This window comes from Mobula birostris, chromosome 14, assembly GCF_030028105.1.
Source record: "Mobula birostris isolate sMobBir1 chromosome 14, sMobBir1.hap1, whole genome shotgun sequence".
Taxonomy (NCBI): domain Eukaryota; kingdom Metazoa; phylum Chordata; class Chondrichthyes; order Myliobatiformes; family Myliobatidae; genus Mobula; species Mobula birostris.
Genome location: NC_092383.1, coordinates 30,108,209 through 30,126,117, shown reverse-complemented (window position 1 = coordinate 30,126,117; position 17,909 = coordinate 30,108,209). Strand labels below are relative to the sequence as shown.

The following is a 17,909-nucleotide window of genomic DNA, read 5'->3' as shown; positions in this document are numbered from 1 at the left end:
CTAAGATAAAAAGACCCTGATAAGAGTTACATATAGTCCTCTGAACAGTAGCCAGGATGTGGGGTACAAATTACAACTGGGGACAGTAAACACATTTGAAAAGCAATATGCAGGTAGATTGGAATAAATCAGTTTGATGCTGGATCCCAAGAGAAGTAATCTATAGAATGCCTATGAGACAACTTGTGGTTGAGCCCACTAGGGAAAAGTCAATCCTGCATTGGGTGTTGTGTAATGAATCATATTTCATTAGGGAGATTAGGTAAAGGAATGTTTAGGAGGCAGTGATCATAATATGATAGAAATTCACCCTTCAGTTTGAGAGGGAGAAGCTAAAATCAGATGCATCAGTGTTACAGTGGAGTGAAGGTAATTACAGAGGCATGAGAAAGGAGCTGGCCAAAATTGATCGGAGTTCATTTTGGCCATACCAATGGCCGGAGTTTCTCAGAGCAATTCAGAAGACACAGGATAGATACATCCCAAAGAAGAAAAGGATAAGGCAACCGTGACTGACAAGGGAAGTCAAAGACAGTATAAAAGCAAAAGAGAGGGCATACAAAACAGCAAAAATTAATGGGAAACTGGAGAATTGGGAATGTTTTAAAAACCAACAGAAGTGAACTAAAAAAGCAATAAAGAAAGAAAAGATAAGATATGAAGCGAAACTAGCTAAAAATATAAAATGAAATACACATTTTTTCAGATATATAAAGAATAAAAGAGAGGTGAGAGTGGATATCAGACTACTGGAAATGACACTAGAGAGTTAGTAATGAATTGAATGAATGAATAAGCAATCATGAATTGATTTTATTACTTACATCCTTCACATACATGAGGAGTATGTAAGGGGGTTTCGATTTTTATGTTACTGCGGAGGCTAATTAAAATGGCGTTTTTGTTATGTTAATCTGGGGAATGCGGCTTTGTTGTGCTTTAACGCTGAGAAAGTTTGCGCTAGCAGTTTATTGTGGTTTAGAGGGTGATAAGAGGGTGCTATTAACCAATTGGGATAGTTGTTATGGTTTTGGTGTATTTGAAGATACTGTATGCGCGGGGTTTGGGGGCAGAAGGCGGGAGAGCGAGACAGAGAATGGACCAGGTGCTGTGAGTCTGCTAACGGGGTCGGACCCCGAGCGGGACGTTCGGCGAGGAGACGGAGACGGACTCGTGTGGAGCGTCTGGTCGACCACCGTTGTTGGTCCCAGGCGGCCGGTCGAGGTGGTCCGAGGGGTCGCAGGGTGAAGAAGAAGGTCCTTGAGTTCCAACGGTTTTTGTGCACGAAGAGATTGAACTTTGATAAGTGTGACGCCTTTTATTTTCCTTTTATATTTTATTCTCTTTTAATTATATAGTTCCAGTAATATCTATAAACTGTAAATCATTTAATTGCATCTGGTGTAATGTCTGTTATTTGGGCGGGGTGGGGTACCTCACACAGCATCCACACAAACGAATTACCCAGTTTGGCGGGACCGAGGCTGTTTCCCTAGACGACAACGAGCCGAGCGACCCTGAGGGTGGCCAGGGGGCTACATTGTGGGGGCTTTGTCCGGGATTGGGTCTACTGGTATGCTGTGTGGGTGCCCTGTTTAAATCTGTAATGTGTGTCTCTGTGGGTTATTTGCTGTTGATTGCTGTATGCGTTGTGGGTACGGTCTTTGTTCGAGTTCAGACTAGCATTGAGGAGTTAGAGGTGGCACTCGGGGCTGTCCATGCAGTTGGGAGAGAGAGGAAAGAGTGGTCTGATTTGGAGGTAGAGTCTGCGAATAAATGTTCTAGCTCTGGCAGGCTCCGCCTGGCACTGGGGATAGTGTCCACCCCAGGAGGGGCGGAAACGTGTGAGACGTGGGTGGAGCGGATCTCTCAGTTGTTAGATGAGTGGCAGTGCTTGGTTGAGGGAAAGCGACAGGGATTGGTTGAAAGTTTGAGTAGGCGGGCTGGTGACGGTGTGAGAGTTGTCAGGTTCACTTACACCGGAGTGACAGCTGTCAGTTATTTGAAAGAAGGGGGAAAGTTTTCAGTGTGTCTTCTCTGGCGAGGAGGGCGGCTAAATTGCTTGTAGTGCCAGGGGGATCATTTCAGGGGATCAGTTGTTCAGCTGATCAGAGAGGTGTCGGGAAACTTAGTGGAGGCCCAGTGGGGGTACGGCCTGCGGTCTCTGGGGAAACACGTTCCTAGCAATGTACCACTGAACTTCCGCAAGGAAAAGACCCTATTCCTGAAGGCTTAGAGGGGCCACGCCCCAGGGTGTCGTTATGAATAGAGGGAAGCGATGCTAAACCTATCCTCGACCCCGGCGCACAGATCAAGTTGTTGTACAGTTCGTTTTACAACCGGTGTCTGAAGCATTTATCCTTGACAACCACAAGGGCACCGGAGACCTTGGGTACCAGTGCCGGTAATTATCCAGAAGACGATGATTGGTTAATGATCCTGGAGTTCATGGAGGCATTTTCTGGGCACCCAGCGTGTCGAGTTGCTTCTGAGGACGTGTGTAGCAGCCTTGAGCCGGTACCGAATTTAAACGAGACCCAGCGGTGGTACGGCTTGGGGAAAGTAGCTGAGGGTGAGACCCTCTTAGTAGATGCTCCGAACCACCACGAGGGAGGGGAGTTGACCGCTGAAGACACCTCAGTGAGAGAGAGGTCGCGGCAACTGGACCCTAGCGGCATGGAAGATGAAGGCAGCGTGTGTGTGGATGATGCGACGTGGTTTAATGTGCTGCATCTGAGGGGTGGATGTTGCCAGATCCTGAGGAGTGCGGCTGTTGAGCCGAAGATGGGCTTTACTAGTTCCCTAGGATTCTTCCGATCCGAAAAGATGCCCAAGGGCATATCCGGAGCCCCTGCATCCTTCCCGCGGGGCATGAGGAAAACCATGGGGGAAGTGAAGGTGTGTGGAGTTTTGACGTATGTGGATGACTGCCTAGAGCTTGGATTCGCCTGGGGGGACTATGAGGCGAGGCGAGTGGCTGAGCCCGGGCAACCGAAGCGAAGTGTCAAATGTGGAGGAGTTTTTGGCCGGAGGAGTTTGGTGCAATGTGAGGAAAATGACCCGACATACCAGTTGAACTTCCTGGTGTTGGGACAGACGGTGGTGGACCGGGGGATGGAAACCCAGGTCGTCAATCTGAATGAGACACAGGGAAGAGAGGGGATTTGCACCGCACTGCGGTCATATACTGACGAATTAATCCAGCGAGAAGAAACAATGACCCACCTTCGAAGGGATCAGCAGAAACTCAAGACGTCCATTCAGAACAGATTGGAAGATTTACAAGTTGGGGAAGATCAAGGAAGTGTTCTGACTAAGGTCAACAGAAAACCGAGAGCCCAGGGAGGGGAGTTTGACTACACTCCCGAGGAGGTAAAGAAATGGAGGACAGATCTCGGAAAAGGGAGGCGGACGCTTGAAAGGAACCTGAAGATGACTATCGCGAGTTTAAATGAAGTGGAAAAACTGAAAGTTGACCTGGAAGACGCCCTCAGGAAGAAACAACCGGAGGCTGAACATCCTTTAACTGCTGCTTTTCAGGTCAGGGTGGAAGAAGCTGGTGGGGTAACTAAGTCCCAGATTGAGATGGCCAGGAACCCTGAGTCAGAACTGCTGAGGCTGTGGCGAGAGTTGAAGGAGTCCCCGAAGAAGCTGACGTCTCGACTGCAGGAGGCTGAAGGGGTAGCCCCAGCTAAATGTTTCAGTTTGGAGAAACTCAAACAGCAGCTACCGATCGAAGGAATGAGGAAGAATACGGATTCGAAGGATGACGTGCTGCACATGTGGTATATGCTGTCTTTCGCTAACTTCCCCGTGATTGAGGAAGAGACTTTTGGCCCTTCTCCCACTGAGTCAGGTGTAGTGGGGAGGGCTAGCTGTGGGCAGTCTGAGTTACGGCAGGATCAGGAAGGAGGAGAGGCGGGGCCCCGGCCACGGGACAGGGGGCTCCGAGCTGTAGTGGTGGCCTGAGTGAGAGAGGAGTTGGCAAGCAGGCCCGAGGTATCCCTAGTAGTGTCTGAGCCTTGTGGGTTTAGGTGAGGGGGTACGGAGGTCTCAGAGGGTTAAGAAGCTCCCAGATAGGTTGGCCTATTTAGCGCCCGTGGGACGGGAGTAAGGTCCACTGTTTGGGGAGCACTGTCACTGTGTGTATCTGTGTATGTGTGTGTTGTGTGTCTGTAGGACTGGGTGGCGAGTTATTTAGAAGTCATGAGGACATGACTTTATTTGGTGGGGGGAGAGTGTAAGGGGGTTTCGATTTTTATGTTACTGCGGAGGCTAATTAAAATGGCGTTTTTGTTATGTTAATCTGGGGAATGCGGCTTTGTTGTGCTTTAACGCTGAGAAAGTTTGCGCTAGCAGCTTATTGTGGTTTAGAGGGTGATAAGAGGGTACTATTAACCAATTGGGATAGTTGTTATGGTTTTGGTGTATTTGAAGATACTGTATGCGCGGGGTTTTGGGGCAGAAGGCGGGAGAGCGAGACAGAGGATGGACGAGGTGCTGTGAGTCCGCTAACGGGGTCGGACCCCGAGCGGGACGTTCGGCGAGGAGACGGAGACAGACTCATGTGGAGCGTCTGGTCGACCACCGTTGTTGGTCCCAGGCGGCCGGTCGAGGTGGTCCGAGGTGTCGCAGGGTGAAGGTCCTTGAGCTCCAACGGTTTTTGTGCACCAAGAGATTAAACTTTGATAAGTGTGGCGCCTTTTATTTTCCTTTTATATTTTATTCTCTTTTAGTTATATAGTTCCAGTAATATCTATAAACTGTAAATCATTTAATTGCATCTGGTGTAATGTCTGTTATTTGGGCGGGGTGGGGTACCTCACACAGCATCCACACAAACGAATTACCCAGTTTGGCGGGGCCGAGGCTGTTTCCCTAGACGACAGCGAGCCGAGCGACCCGGAGGGTGGCCAGGGAGCTACAAGTAAAAATCTTTACATTACGTCTCCACCTAAATGTGCAGTATGCAATTTACAGTCATTTGTAATAAATAGTATGTACAACAGGATAGTCAATATACCATGGAAATACAATTGTATCTGCATGAATTAATCAGTCTGATGGCCTGCATGAATTAATCAGTCTGATGAAGAAGCTGTCTGAGAGCTTGTTGGTCCTGGCTTTAATGCTGCAATACTGTTTCCCGGATGGTAGCAGCTGGAACAGTTTGTGGTTGAGGTGACTTGTGTCCACAATGATCCTGCAGGCTATTTTCACATACCTGTCTCTGTAAACGTCCTGAATAGTGGGAAATTCACACCTACAGATGCGCTGGGCTGTCCACACCACTCTCTGTAGAGTCCTGTGATTGAGCGAAGTACAGTTCCCATACCAGGCAGTGATGCAGCCAGTCAGGATGCTCTCAGTTATGCCCCTGTAGAAAGTCCTTAGGATTTGGGGACTCATACCAAGCTTCTTCAACCATCCAAGGTGAAAGAGATGCCGTTGTGCTTTTTTTCACCACAGCCAGTATGCACAGACCACGTGAGATCCTTGGTGATGTGTAAGAGGAGGAAGTTAAAGCTGTTCACCCTCTCAACCCCATTGATGTCAATAGGGGTTAGTCTGCCTCTGTTTCTCCTGTAGTCCACAACCAGCTCCTTTGTTGTTGCGACATTCAGAGAGAGATTGTTTTCTTGACACCACTGTGTCAAGGTGACGACTTCTCTGTAGGCTGCCTCGTTATTATTTGAGATTAGGCCAATTGGTGTAGTGTCATCAGCAAATTTAATTAGCAGATTGGAGCTGTAGGTGGCGACACAGTCATGGGTATACAGAGAGTAAAGGAGGGGGCTTAGGACACAGCCCTGATGGGCACCTGTGATGAGGGTCAGGGGGGCAGAGGTGAGGGAGCCCACTTTGATGGAGATCTGACAGGAAGTCCAGGATCCAACTGCACAAGGCAGGGTGAAAGCCGAGGTCTCTAAGCTTCTTGTTAATTCTGGAGGGAGTTATGGTGTTGAATGCTGAATTGGAGTGCAAGAAAAGCATTCTCACATAAGCATCCTTCTTCTCCAGATGTGCAAGGACTGTGTGTGGAGCTGTGGAATTGCATCATCTGTCCATTGGGTGAATTATAGGAGGTCCAGTGTGTAAGGTAACATGCTGCAGATGTAGTCCTTGACCAGCTTCTCAAACCATTTGCTTATCATTGAGGTGAGTGTGACAGGACACCAGTTGTTCAGACAGGTTACCTTGGTCTTTTTGGGTACAGGAACAATGGTGGATGTTTTGAAGCAGGACACTCTACACTGGGAGAGGGAGAGATTAAAAATGTCTGCAAACACACCTGCCAGTTGTGCCGCGCACATCCGGAATACCTGCCCTGGGATGCTGTCTGGTCCCACAGCCTTGCGACTGTCCACTCATTGGAAACACCTGCGTACTTCAGCCTCAGAGATGACCAAGGTGCAGGTCATTTTGGTGGCTCTCCTCGAGGCTCAGCATTAGTGATATCAAACCAAGCGTAAAAAAGGAATGGGGGACAAAGGAATAGTTGGACAAACTTAATAAATATTTTACATCAGTCTTCGCTGTGGAAGACACTAGCAGTATACCAGAAATTCGAGTGTCAAGGGCAGATGTGGGCGTAGTTGCTATTACTAAGGAAGAGGTGCTTGAGAACCTGAAAGATCTGAAGGCAGATAAGTTACCTGGACCAGATGGATTACAGCCCAGGGTTCTGAATGAAGTAGCTAATGAAATTATGGAGGCATTAGAAATTATCATTCAAGAATCTCTATATTCTGGAATAGTTCTGCAGCAGTGGAAAATTACAAATGTCACTCCACTCATTAAGAAGGGAGGTAGGCAGAAAGAAAGGAAGTTGACAGCCAGTTAGCCTGATTTCAGTGGTTGGGAAGAGGGATGTTAGTCCATTATAAAGGATGAGGCTTTGGGGTACATGAAGGTGCATGATAACATAGCCAATGTCTGCACGGTTTCCTTAAGGGGATATCTTGCCTGACAAATCTGTTGGAAGTCTTTGAGGAAATAACAGGCTGGATCGACAAGGGGGAGTCAATGAATGCTATTTTCTTGGACTTTCAGAAGGCCTTTGACAAGGTGCCACACATAAGGCTGCTTAACAAGAGCCCATGGTGTTACAGGAAAGATAGGAGCATGGACAGAATATCAGCTGACTGGCAGGAGGCACAATGTGGGAATAAAGGAGGCCTTTTCTGGTTGGCTGTAGGTGATGTGGTGTTAAGCAGGGGCCAGCATTGGGATGTTTTTTTTTCCCCTGTTGTATGTCAATGATTTGGATGACAGAATTGATGGCTTTGTGGCCAAGTTGCGGACAATACAAAGATAGGTGGAGGGGCTGGTGGTGTTGAGGAAGCAAGGAGTCTGCAGACAGAAGGACTTGGATAGATTGGGAGAATGGACAAGAAGCGGCAGATGGAATTCAGTGTAGTGAAGTGTATGTTCATGCACTTTGGTAAAGGAATAAAAGCATAGACTATTTTCTAAATGGAGAACAAATTCAGAAGTCAGAGATGCAAAGGGACTTGGGAATCCTTGTGCAGGATTCCCTAAAGGTAAGTTGCAGGTTGAGTGGATGGTAAGGAAAGCAACTTCAATGTTAGCGCTGATTTTGAGAGAGATAAACTGTAAATGCAAGGATGTAGTGCTGAGGATTTATAGTGTATTAGTCAGACTGCACTTGGACTATCATGAGCAGTCTTGGGTCCCTTATCGAAGAAAGGACGTGCTGGCATTGGATAGGGTCCAAAGGAGGTTTATGAGAATGATCCCAGGAATGAAAGGGTTAATGTATGAGGAGAGTTTAATTGCTCTTGGCCTGTAGTCGCTGGAGTTGAGAAGAATGAGAGGGGATCTCATTGAGATCTATTGAATATTGAAAGGCCTAGATAGAGTGAATGTGGAGAGAATGTTTCCTATCATCAGGGAGTCTAGGAGCAGAAGGCACAGCCTCAGACACAAGGATGTCCCTTTAGAACAGAAATGAGGAGAAATGTCTTTAGCCAGAGGGTGATGAATCTGTAGAATTCATTATCACAGAAGGGTGTGGAGACAAAGTTGATGGGTTCTTGATTAGTAAAGGTGTCAAAGGTTATGGGGTGAAGGCAGGAGAATGGGGCTGAGAGGGATAATAAATCAGCGATGATGAAATGGCTGAGCAGACTCGATGGGTTGAATGGCCTAATTCTGCTCCTATGTCTTGTGGTCTTCTGGTAACTTGGAAGATGCCAATATTGTGCAGCAAAATCAATGCAAGGTTTGAGAAGAACTGAAATTAATTCAAAGAGTCAGCACAGGAATAGCATCTCATTCTCCTTCTGTGTTATGTGAGCCTTTGGTTCCTCCAGTTTCATTTTCCAGAACTCCAATGTGGAAACTTTCCCTCCTGGCTCTCTCTGAAGTTTCCACAACAAATCCATGGAACAGAGTGTGGATGGGAAACGTTCTTATAGATTGTTCTGCCATCTCTGGCATAACGGGCATGACCAGGAGTTAACTGGTCACATGTGGCTGACTGCTTCTCAAGTGCTTTCAAACTGGCCAGGGACAGTGGAGTTCCAGTTTTCCCCCTTGTGACAAGGACAAGTGTCCTTGCAGGAAAAGGACAAACCACAGCCCACTTCACTGGATCAAGCTTGTTATCTAAATTACATAATGCCCAATGCAAGCTGTTATCATGTGGCAAATCTGTATACACTGTGATACCAATGACAACTCAAAACTAACCAACATGCCTTAATTTTCAGAAATATCGGCTTTATGCATATTCTGTTGTGACGTATTGGTGTTTGACAGTATCATTTTTCATTTAGTTTGAAAACATGAACCAGTTACACAGGATATCTGATGGAGACACGCCTCAATGCTTTTTTCTATTTATCAATTTAACCATGGCTACAACTTGGGAGTGGTTACTAACTAAACAGGCTTTTTTGAGAACACCCACTTAACATCACTAATTCAATACCAGGTGTTTCAAAGGAAGATACAAGCACACTTCTGGCTGTCTATATTCTTTATTCTGTGGTTAACTTCCACTTTGATTTTCCAATTAATCTGTTCTTATTTTCTGCTGTACTGAAGATGAATATTTTAATTACTTGTGATTGAATATCTAATATGACACTTTCCAGGCCAACGTAAATTAGTAAATTGAAGTAATATTGTTTTATATTAGTATTATTTACTAAATTACATTGACTGAGAAATTCTACAATGGTTTTTATGAGTTATGCAGTAGGATATTTTAATCCTCCTGATGTTAAAAGTGGACAAAGTTTGTTTTGATGTCACCATAATAAAAATGTATTGCCATTTGGAACCTGCAAAAGGTACTACGGCTTGAGTATTGAAGTAAGTCTTACCTGGAGAGTTGACCCATTCTTTCATGTTAAGGAGCCTGGCCTGATTTTCTACTCAACATACTTCTCCCAAACACAGCCACCATATGATGAGTGAAGATTGTAGAAGTGTGGTGTGCAAGAAATTGGGAAAGAGTGGAGATAATCAGGACAAGGCTAGGTACAGAGGTTATGGAGAAGACAATGAACTAACAAAACAGCAGTGTGAAAAAACACAGAATCTTAATAAATGCTTTTAAAAATTCTGGATTTTTGAGAGGAAGCTTTTTTGCAAATAACATTCATATCATACATATTCTCACATGGTTTGTATATTTTGCAGGCAGAACCGTTAATCCTATGAGATGATCAAGAAAATGCTTCTATAATTTCATCAGGGACTGCAGCCCTGGGGAAGGACTCTGAACTCTGGATTTGATTTTAAGCGCAGTTTCCAAAGTGGACATGTAAAATTCCATGGCATCACTTTGAAGAAGAGCTGGATGGTTTCCTTCCCATGTTGTGCCTTGTTCAATATTTATTCAATGCCCTTGAATGGAAGATCCTACAAAAAGTAGTGGACACAGGAAAGCAGCATCCATTATCAGGGACTCCCACCACCCAGGCCATGCTCTCTTCTTACTGCTGTCATCAGGATGAAGGTACAAGAACCTCAGGACTTACACCACCAGGTTCAGGAAAGTTACTACCCTCAACCATCAGGCTCTTGAACTTACTCTACTTCATTTGCCCCATCATTGAAATGTTCCCACAACCAATGGACTTACTTTCAAGGACTCTTCATCTCATGTTCTTAGTATCTTTGCTTACATAAGAACATAAGAAATAGTAGCAGGTGTAGGCCATCCTGCCCATTGAGCCTGCCCCGGCATTCAATAAATCATGGCTGATCTGTTCATAAACTCAGCTCCATCTACCTGCCTTTTCCCCATAACCCTTAATTCCCCTACTATGTAAAAATCTATCTAACTGTATCTTAAATATATTTAGTGAAGAAGCCTCAACTGCTTCCCTGGGCAGAGAATTTTACAGATTCACCACTCTCTGGGAAAAGCAGTTTCTCCTCTTCTCTGTCCTAAATCTTCTCCCCTGAATCTTGAGGCAATGTCCCCTAGTTCTAGTCTCACCTACCAATGGAAACAACTTTCCTACTTCTATCTTATCTATCCCTTTAAAAATTTTGTATGTTTCTATAAGATCCCCTCTCATTCTTCTGAATTCCAGAGTGTATAGTCCCAGGTGACTCAATTTCTCCTCATATGTTAACCCCTTCATTGCTGGAATCAACCTGGTGATCTTCCTCTGCACTGCCTCCAAAGCCAGTATATCCTTCCTCAAGTGTGGAGACCAGAACTGTACACAGTACTCCAGGTGCGGTCTCACCAGTACCCTGTATAGTTGCAGCATGACCTCCCTGCTCTTGAATTCAATCCCTCTAGCAATGAAGGCCAACATTCCATTTGCCTTCTTAATAACCTACTGCACCTGCAAGCCCAGCTTTTTGTGATTCATGCACAAGCACTCCTAAGTCCCTCTGCACAACAGCATGCTGCAATCTTTCACCACTTAAATAATAATCTGCTCTTCTATTATTCCTTCCAAAGTGGATGATCTCACATTTACCAACATTGTATTCCATCTGCCAGACCTTGGCCCACTCACTTAACCTATCTATATCCCTCTGCAGACTCTGCACATCCTCTGTACAATTTGTTTTTCCACTCAGTTTAGTATCATCAGCAAATTCTGCTACGCTACACTCGGTCCCCTCTTCCAAATCATCATTGTAAATGGTAAACAGCTGCAGGCCCAGTACTGACCCCTGCGGTACCCCACTCACCACTGACTTCCAACTGAAGAAACACCCATTTATACCAACTCTCTGCCTTCTGTTGGTTAACCAATCCACTATCTATGCCAATACACTTCCTCTGACTCCATGCATCCGTATCTTATTTATAAGTCTCTTGTGTGGCACCTTATCGAGTGCCTTCTGGAAATCCAAGTATACGACATCCACCTGTTCCCCCCTATCCACTGCACTCATGATGTCCTCAAAGAACTCCAGTAAAATTGTCAAACAGGGCCTGCCCTTTCTGAATCCATGCTGTGTCTGCCTAATGGAACCACTCCTTCCTAAATGTTTCACTATTTCTTCCTTAATGACACCTTCAAGCATTTTCCCGACTACAGATGTTAAGCTAACTGGCCTATAGTTGCCCGTCTTTTGCCTACATCCTTTTTTAAAAAGTGGCGTGACAATTGCTGTCTTCCAGTCCGCCGGGACCTGCCCAGAGTCTAGAGGATTTTGGTAAATGATTACCAACGTGTCTACTATAACCTCCGCCAATTCCCTCAGCACCCTGGGATGCATCCCATCAGGACCAAGGGACTTATCTACCTTTAGGCCCTCTAGTTTGCTCATCACTATCTCTTGCTTATTTATTATTAATTCTTCTTTTTATATTTGCAGTTTGTTGTCTCCTGCACTCTGGTAGAACACCTTAGTTAAACGTTCTTTCATTGATGCTGTTACGGTTATTATTCTATAGATTTATTGAGTATGCCCACAAGAAAATGAATCTCAAAGTTGTATATCGTGACATATATGTACTTTAATAATAAAATTTACTTTGAACTTTGAACTTCTGAACTTCTATACCTTCATATTGTTGGGTATAATTCAAATAGAGAGTAAATATGACATGCCTTGTAGTAACAAGGATCTGGCATTCATCTTTGTGGGCCTTTGCTGTCCAGCTTCCTAAATCACAGCACCGATAACTTTTCAGTAAATAACTTTATCGGCTATACTTTGACATCTGCTATGTTTAGAAAAGGTGGTCTAAAGATGAAATCTTTTCTTCCTTTTATTTACTGCCTTCCAGATGGGAGCACAACGTGAATACTTACAATCAGGCAGAAAACTCAACTCATGCTTTGTTTAATTGTGTACTGAAGTTTGTTCAAATTCTCGGAATGTGTTTAGTTAAAACATAGTCAGACTGCAAGTACTTATGTCCAAATGACAGGAATTCTGCAAATGCTGGAAAATCAAGCAACACACATCAGAGTTGCTGGTGAACGCAGCAGGACAGGCAGCATCTCTAGGAAGAGGTACATTCGACGTTTCAGGCCGAGACCCTTCATTAGGACTGGCATCTGACGAAGGGTCTCGGCCTGAAACGTCGACTGTACCTCTTCCTAGAGATGCTGCCAGTAATGTCCAGATTGGCATAGTCTAAGATAAGTAGTGCTATCCTGAACTTGATTAATGAAACGTTCCTTTTTAACATTTGAGTTGTCTTGTTAGTTGGTTTTTACAACCAGATTTGGTATATCGGAAGCCCACAGGGCATCTTAATTATTCATATTTCCTTTATAATTCTTCCTTTCACATACAGAGACAACACAACCCTCTCTATTAATATTGAGTAAATATAAAGGTGAATATTTTAATCATGAGTCAACAACCAGGCACACCCGATCCATTGTTCTTTATCTGACTGAATCATTTGTGCTTTTCTAATTCCAACTCCTGTGCTTCACTAATTCTAATTGTTCTTTCTGCATCTCTGTGGAATTTTTTAACATAAACCATACTACTAGATTTCCACCCCTCTCTCCTCCTTTAAGTTGCTCTTCAAAGCCCATTTCTGAAGGGTCTCAGCCCGAAACCTTGGCTCTTTATTCCTCTCCATTGATGCTGCCTAATCTACAAAGTTCCTCCAGCATTTTGTGTGTGTTCCTCTGGACTTCCAGCATCTGCAAAATCTCCTGTGTTAAAGATTTAGTGAACTGCCCTAATACTCCACTGTATGCTTCAGTGAAAAAATTTGTTTGATAACAATGTTGTTCATTGCCTTGCCCTTTTTCCATTTTATGGGTGTACATAAACGCAAGTTATTTTGCTCAGCTTTCTTAATATGATGCAGGAGGCCAATTGGCCAATTGTGTCTGTGCCAGCAGAGCAGCCCCATTGATCCCATTGCTGTTCAAGCCCTGCAGATTTAAATCATATTCTGTCTCTCTCAAACCTGTCAACTTCCCCTTTGATCCCTTTGTTATTTAGGTACTTAGTGGGAAACTCAGAGTAGCCAATACATTATGGTCGCCTGGACATCTTTTGAACATGGGAATACTCCAAAGTACCAGAGTACCAAATGAAATCTGTGCAGCTACTTGAAGGATGTGGAAACTCCACATGGATGCAGTTGAGATCAGGATCAATTGAGCTCAGGTCCTTGAAGCTGTAGCCAACAGCTCTACCTAATGCACCACCATGTTGTTTCTCACTGGAGTGGGTCCCTTTCAGTTTCTAATTTCATCAGTGAGATGTTTATAAATGGAAAATTACAGGTAGACCAAATGGGCTCAGCAATTCTATCAGACAGATCCAATAGTATGGTAATATGGTTTTATGTTTCCTGTGGCACCTAACTCTATGATAAGATCACCTGTATATTCTGAGCAGGTTAACAGAGTTAGTCTTTGAAAGTATGTAACAGCAGTGACTTTCCCAATCTCCTAGCAAGTGCAGTGTCAAGGGAATGCTACACTGGAGTGGTCCAACATTTGGATAGCACCTTTAGCTGAAACCCTGCTCAGATAGATCTAAAGGAGTCCATTGCACTATCTGAGGAATAGCTAATTCCTATTATCTTGTTCGATATTTATCCTTCGCCTAATACTACTGAAACAAAGCAACAATTCACTTACCTCATTGCTTTTCACAGAGCTTGCAATGTGCAATTTAGGTACCCTGTTTCCTACATTGCAAAATTAGCTAGGATTCAAGATAATTTTATTGGTTTTAAGCTATTTGAATTATGTCCAGAAGATGAGAAAGTTTTGCATAAATACGAGTTCTTTTTTTACTGATGCTTTAAAATTCTTTACGGTTGTTGAAATGCTTTTTAATTGTGGCGATTTAACAACCTGTTGCTCATGTATCATGGTTAAAAATCATGAGGTTATACACATTGTTTTTAAAGCCACCAACTTAAATACAAGTCCTTTACCAAATCCAATCAGTGGAAAAATTGTCACTAATATCACAAGCACGTGATTATTTTTTTCAGGAGCATACAAGACAGAAATTTTGTATGAATATTGTCTGTATCAATTTTCAAAAACAAGACTGCTGTTTTTCATAGATTCCAAATTAAATGGGCAGGGTTATTGGATATAAAATTTATCTGGGAGAACAGTGGTAACTTTCAGGTTACTGCCAGGTTATAGAAGCATACCTTCAAACAGTTGCCACAGGGGACCAATTACTGTGGGGGGCTTTGGTCTGCAATAATATTGAATTGACTCTTGTATTTAAGTTGACTATACTTCACTTCACTGTCCATTAATAATGCAATTTTTAACAAATACAGGGCAATGAGTCAGCAAACTGTGTATCTCTCCCAGAGTGTAAATAAATTGAATTAAAGGGAATTTACAGGCTAAGCAGGCTGCCAAAACAAATATATTACTAATATTCCACATTACTGGACCTACCCTGTGAATAACAAAAATGAAATCTTGTGCTGGTTTGGAGTTTTTATAACAAGATTGTGATATCCCACTATGAGATTTTGCAATCTTAATATTTAATCTCTACAACATCATTGGTAAAGCCACTGGGTTCAAACAATTCAAAATTGTGGGATTTGGCTGTATCACTGTGGTATGTTTTCTCCAATGGTATGTTTTAAAACAGAGCTTCTGTTAATATGTTATTATCAGTAGAATATGACAGAAAAGGAACTTTTGAAGAATTTCTCTCAATATTGATCTAATGTTTGAGTTCCCAGGATCAAGCTTCTATGTTGACACAATGTTTATTGATCAACTAGCAATTTTCCTGAAACAGTTCTGTTTCATTTGTGTGCAGCAAAAAGTCCATTGATAAGGAGAGACTTGACACTCATGTGATTTTCTTGAATACAGTAGGTACTTTATTGATACATGTGTAATAGCTGTATTATTATGGGATAAGTGGAGGGAAGTCACAGTTATAATGCCTAATGAGGGACAGTAAAACTATGCAGAAGAAATTAAACATGGCTTAGGAATCCTCATTTTGTAATGTCATTCATTCAATAAGAAAGAACCAAGAAATTTCAGTTTTATTAAATAAGGCACAATGCAGCAGAATTGCCCTACATTTGCACAGCCCATTTTCCAACTGCCGACAAAAATACTCAGTTACAAGATTAATTACGCTGTGGAGAGGACCAGCTGTGTTCGAAAAGTGCTGGAATAATGCTTTAATTCACCATGATCCATCAAACCCTGCTCTTTAAGAACATTTGAGACAAGTTGCACACACAATGGTGTAATTAGACTGACATTCTGTGGAGGTATGTTCAGAGGTTGTTTTTCTGTAAACTATCAGGCCTGGGGTAAATGAACATTAAGAATATGTAGAGTAGTAAATATCAACTTTGAGTTTTCTTATCTTGATCTTATATAGAATCTATTTCCAGACATTACAAAGTGGAGAAACGCAAAAGGCAGAAAATCATGTTGAGGAAAAGGGTAGCTCATGCATCTCAGCTGTAATTCATTTTGACAAAGTCTGTAACAATTCAAAAACTGGGTATAGCAAGGGATCACCAGTGGGAACAATAGTAAAATGCCATGATCATTGCAAGAACATTCGGGGCAATCGGGGGGAGACAAGACTAGTCCTCTACTTTCATGCAAGACTTGTGGACAACTGATTTCATTTCTTGCAAGTTAATTCTGGATTGCAAAGAATAACAGCGAAGTCTAGCTTTTATCATGTTTTCAGTAAATGAGTGACTGCTTTTCTGCCGTGCTTGTGCACGTGCCACCTCTGTGTATTGGCTACAGGTGATTTACTTGTGTAAAGTTAGTGCCACCAAACAGTTTAACATTGCTGCAGAGCACCACTTCCTGTATCTAAACTAGCTCTCAAAGAATCACAAGCAATTCCAGAAGACCCCTTTTTTTCCTGCAGCTGTTGGGAGCTCATTCATTTCCAAAGCCATCCAATTCCCTGCTTTAGCAAAATATGCGTGGTCTATGACATGTGGAATGCAGCAAGACACTTTGGAAAGGAAAGGGTAAAATGCAAGAAATTAAAAAAATAATAATTAAGATTGGTATTGCAAAGCAGATAATATTACAGCCATATTATATGTAGTATGGTGGTCACAGGGTTCAATCCTGCCCTTCAGTGCTGTCTGGGTGGAATTTGAAATTTTTCCTTGTGGATCCTTGGGCTTCTCTGAGATACTCTGGCTTTGTCCTGCATCTCAGCAAAGGTTTGTTTGGTAGGTTAACCAGCTACTGTAAATTAACCCAAGTATAAGTGGAGTTGATGGCCACGTGAGAGAAAATAGGTTACAGCGAAATAATGGGATTGCTCCAAGAGCTAGCATAAGCCTTATGGTGTGAATGGCCCCACTATGAAAATATAGTAAGCTTGAGTTCCTACAGCATTCCCATTGATTAGACAGCGGCAAATGTACTTCCAGTATTTAAGATAGGAGGGGAAGGAAAATTGGGGATGAAACAATAGCTTCGAGCAAGAAAGTGGGCGCTTAAGAAACTAAAATAGGATTGAGCTGAGTCAGAATGAATATATAGAAAAGAAATCATGTTTGGGAAATGTACTCAGGTTTTCTGAGGTTCAACTAGCACGATAAACAAGGAATTAATAGCGTAGTGGATTTAATAGGTCCTTGATGAGGTGCTATATAATGCATTATTAAACACTATTAGATCTCATAGGATTGGGGTATTCCTTATGAAATAAATGGAGGCCATTTGGCCCATTTACTATAGGGGACAGAAGAAAAAGATTAGCTTAATTTGTCATATATACGTTGAAACATATGGTGGAATGCATCATTCACATCAAATCAAATCAGTGAGGATTGTGCAGGGGCAGCCCGCAAGTATCACCATGCATCCAACATACCATGCCCACAACTTACAAACACTAAAAGTACATAATTGGAATGTGGGTGGAAGCTGGAACACCCGGAGCAAACCCATGCAGTCACGGGGAGAATGTAGAAACTCCTCACAGACAGCAGAAGAAATCAAACCCTGATCTGTGATTGCTGGTGCATTAGTGTGATTGCATTAACCGCTAAACTACTGTGCCACCTGTATGCTGGATCTCAGAGTATTCCCATTCCCACACTAATTATCCCTGTAATCTGATCTCCCTATATTACCATATACTCCCCCTTATCCCTCCAGATTCTGCACCTCAGTTATAGGCTGGAGAGGTAATGCGCAGAGGTGGAATAGATTTCTATTTTAACTAACGGACAGAAAACAGAAAGTGAGTGAGTACTTGTGTTGAAATGCTGTGGCCACTGGGACCAGGTTTTCACATTATATCTCAATAATTAGGCTGAAGAGACCAAGTGCAATGCATCCAAGTTTGATAATGATATAAAACTAATACAAAACTGAGTGACAACGTGAGTTGTGAAAAGGATGCAGGAAGTTTCTTTGGGGACATGGGGAAAGCTGGATTGCCCCTGTTCCAAGAGCAAATTAAGAACTGAATTGCAAACTTACATC

General features: G+C 43.1%; 1 protein-coding gene across 1 annotated transcript; it reads left to right on the top strand.

Moving 5' to 3' along the window:
* Positions 1-2,997: 2,997 nt before the first annotated feature.
* Positions 2,998-11,944, top strand: LOC140209474 (uncharacterized). The gene is made up of 2 exons (XM_072277717.1): positions 2,998-3,785; positions 9,673-11,944. The coding sequence occupies exons 1-2, from the start codon at positions 3,115-3,117 to the stop codon at positions 9,683-9,685; spliced, it is 684 nt and encodes a 227-aa protein (XP_072133818.1). The 5' UTR covers positions 2,998-3,114; the 3' UTR covers positions 9,686-11,944.
* The last annotated feature ends 5,965 nt before the right edge of the window (positions 11,945-17,909 follow it).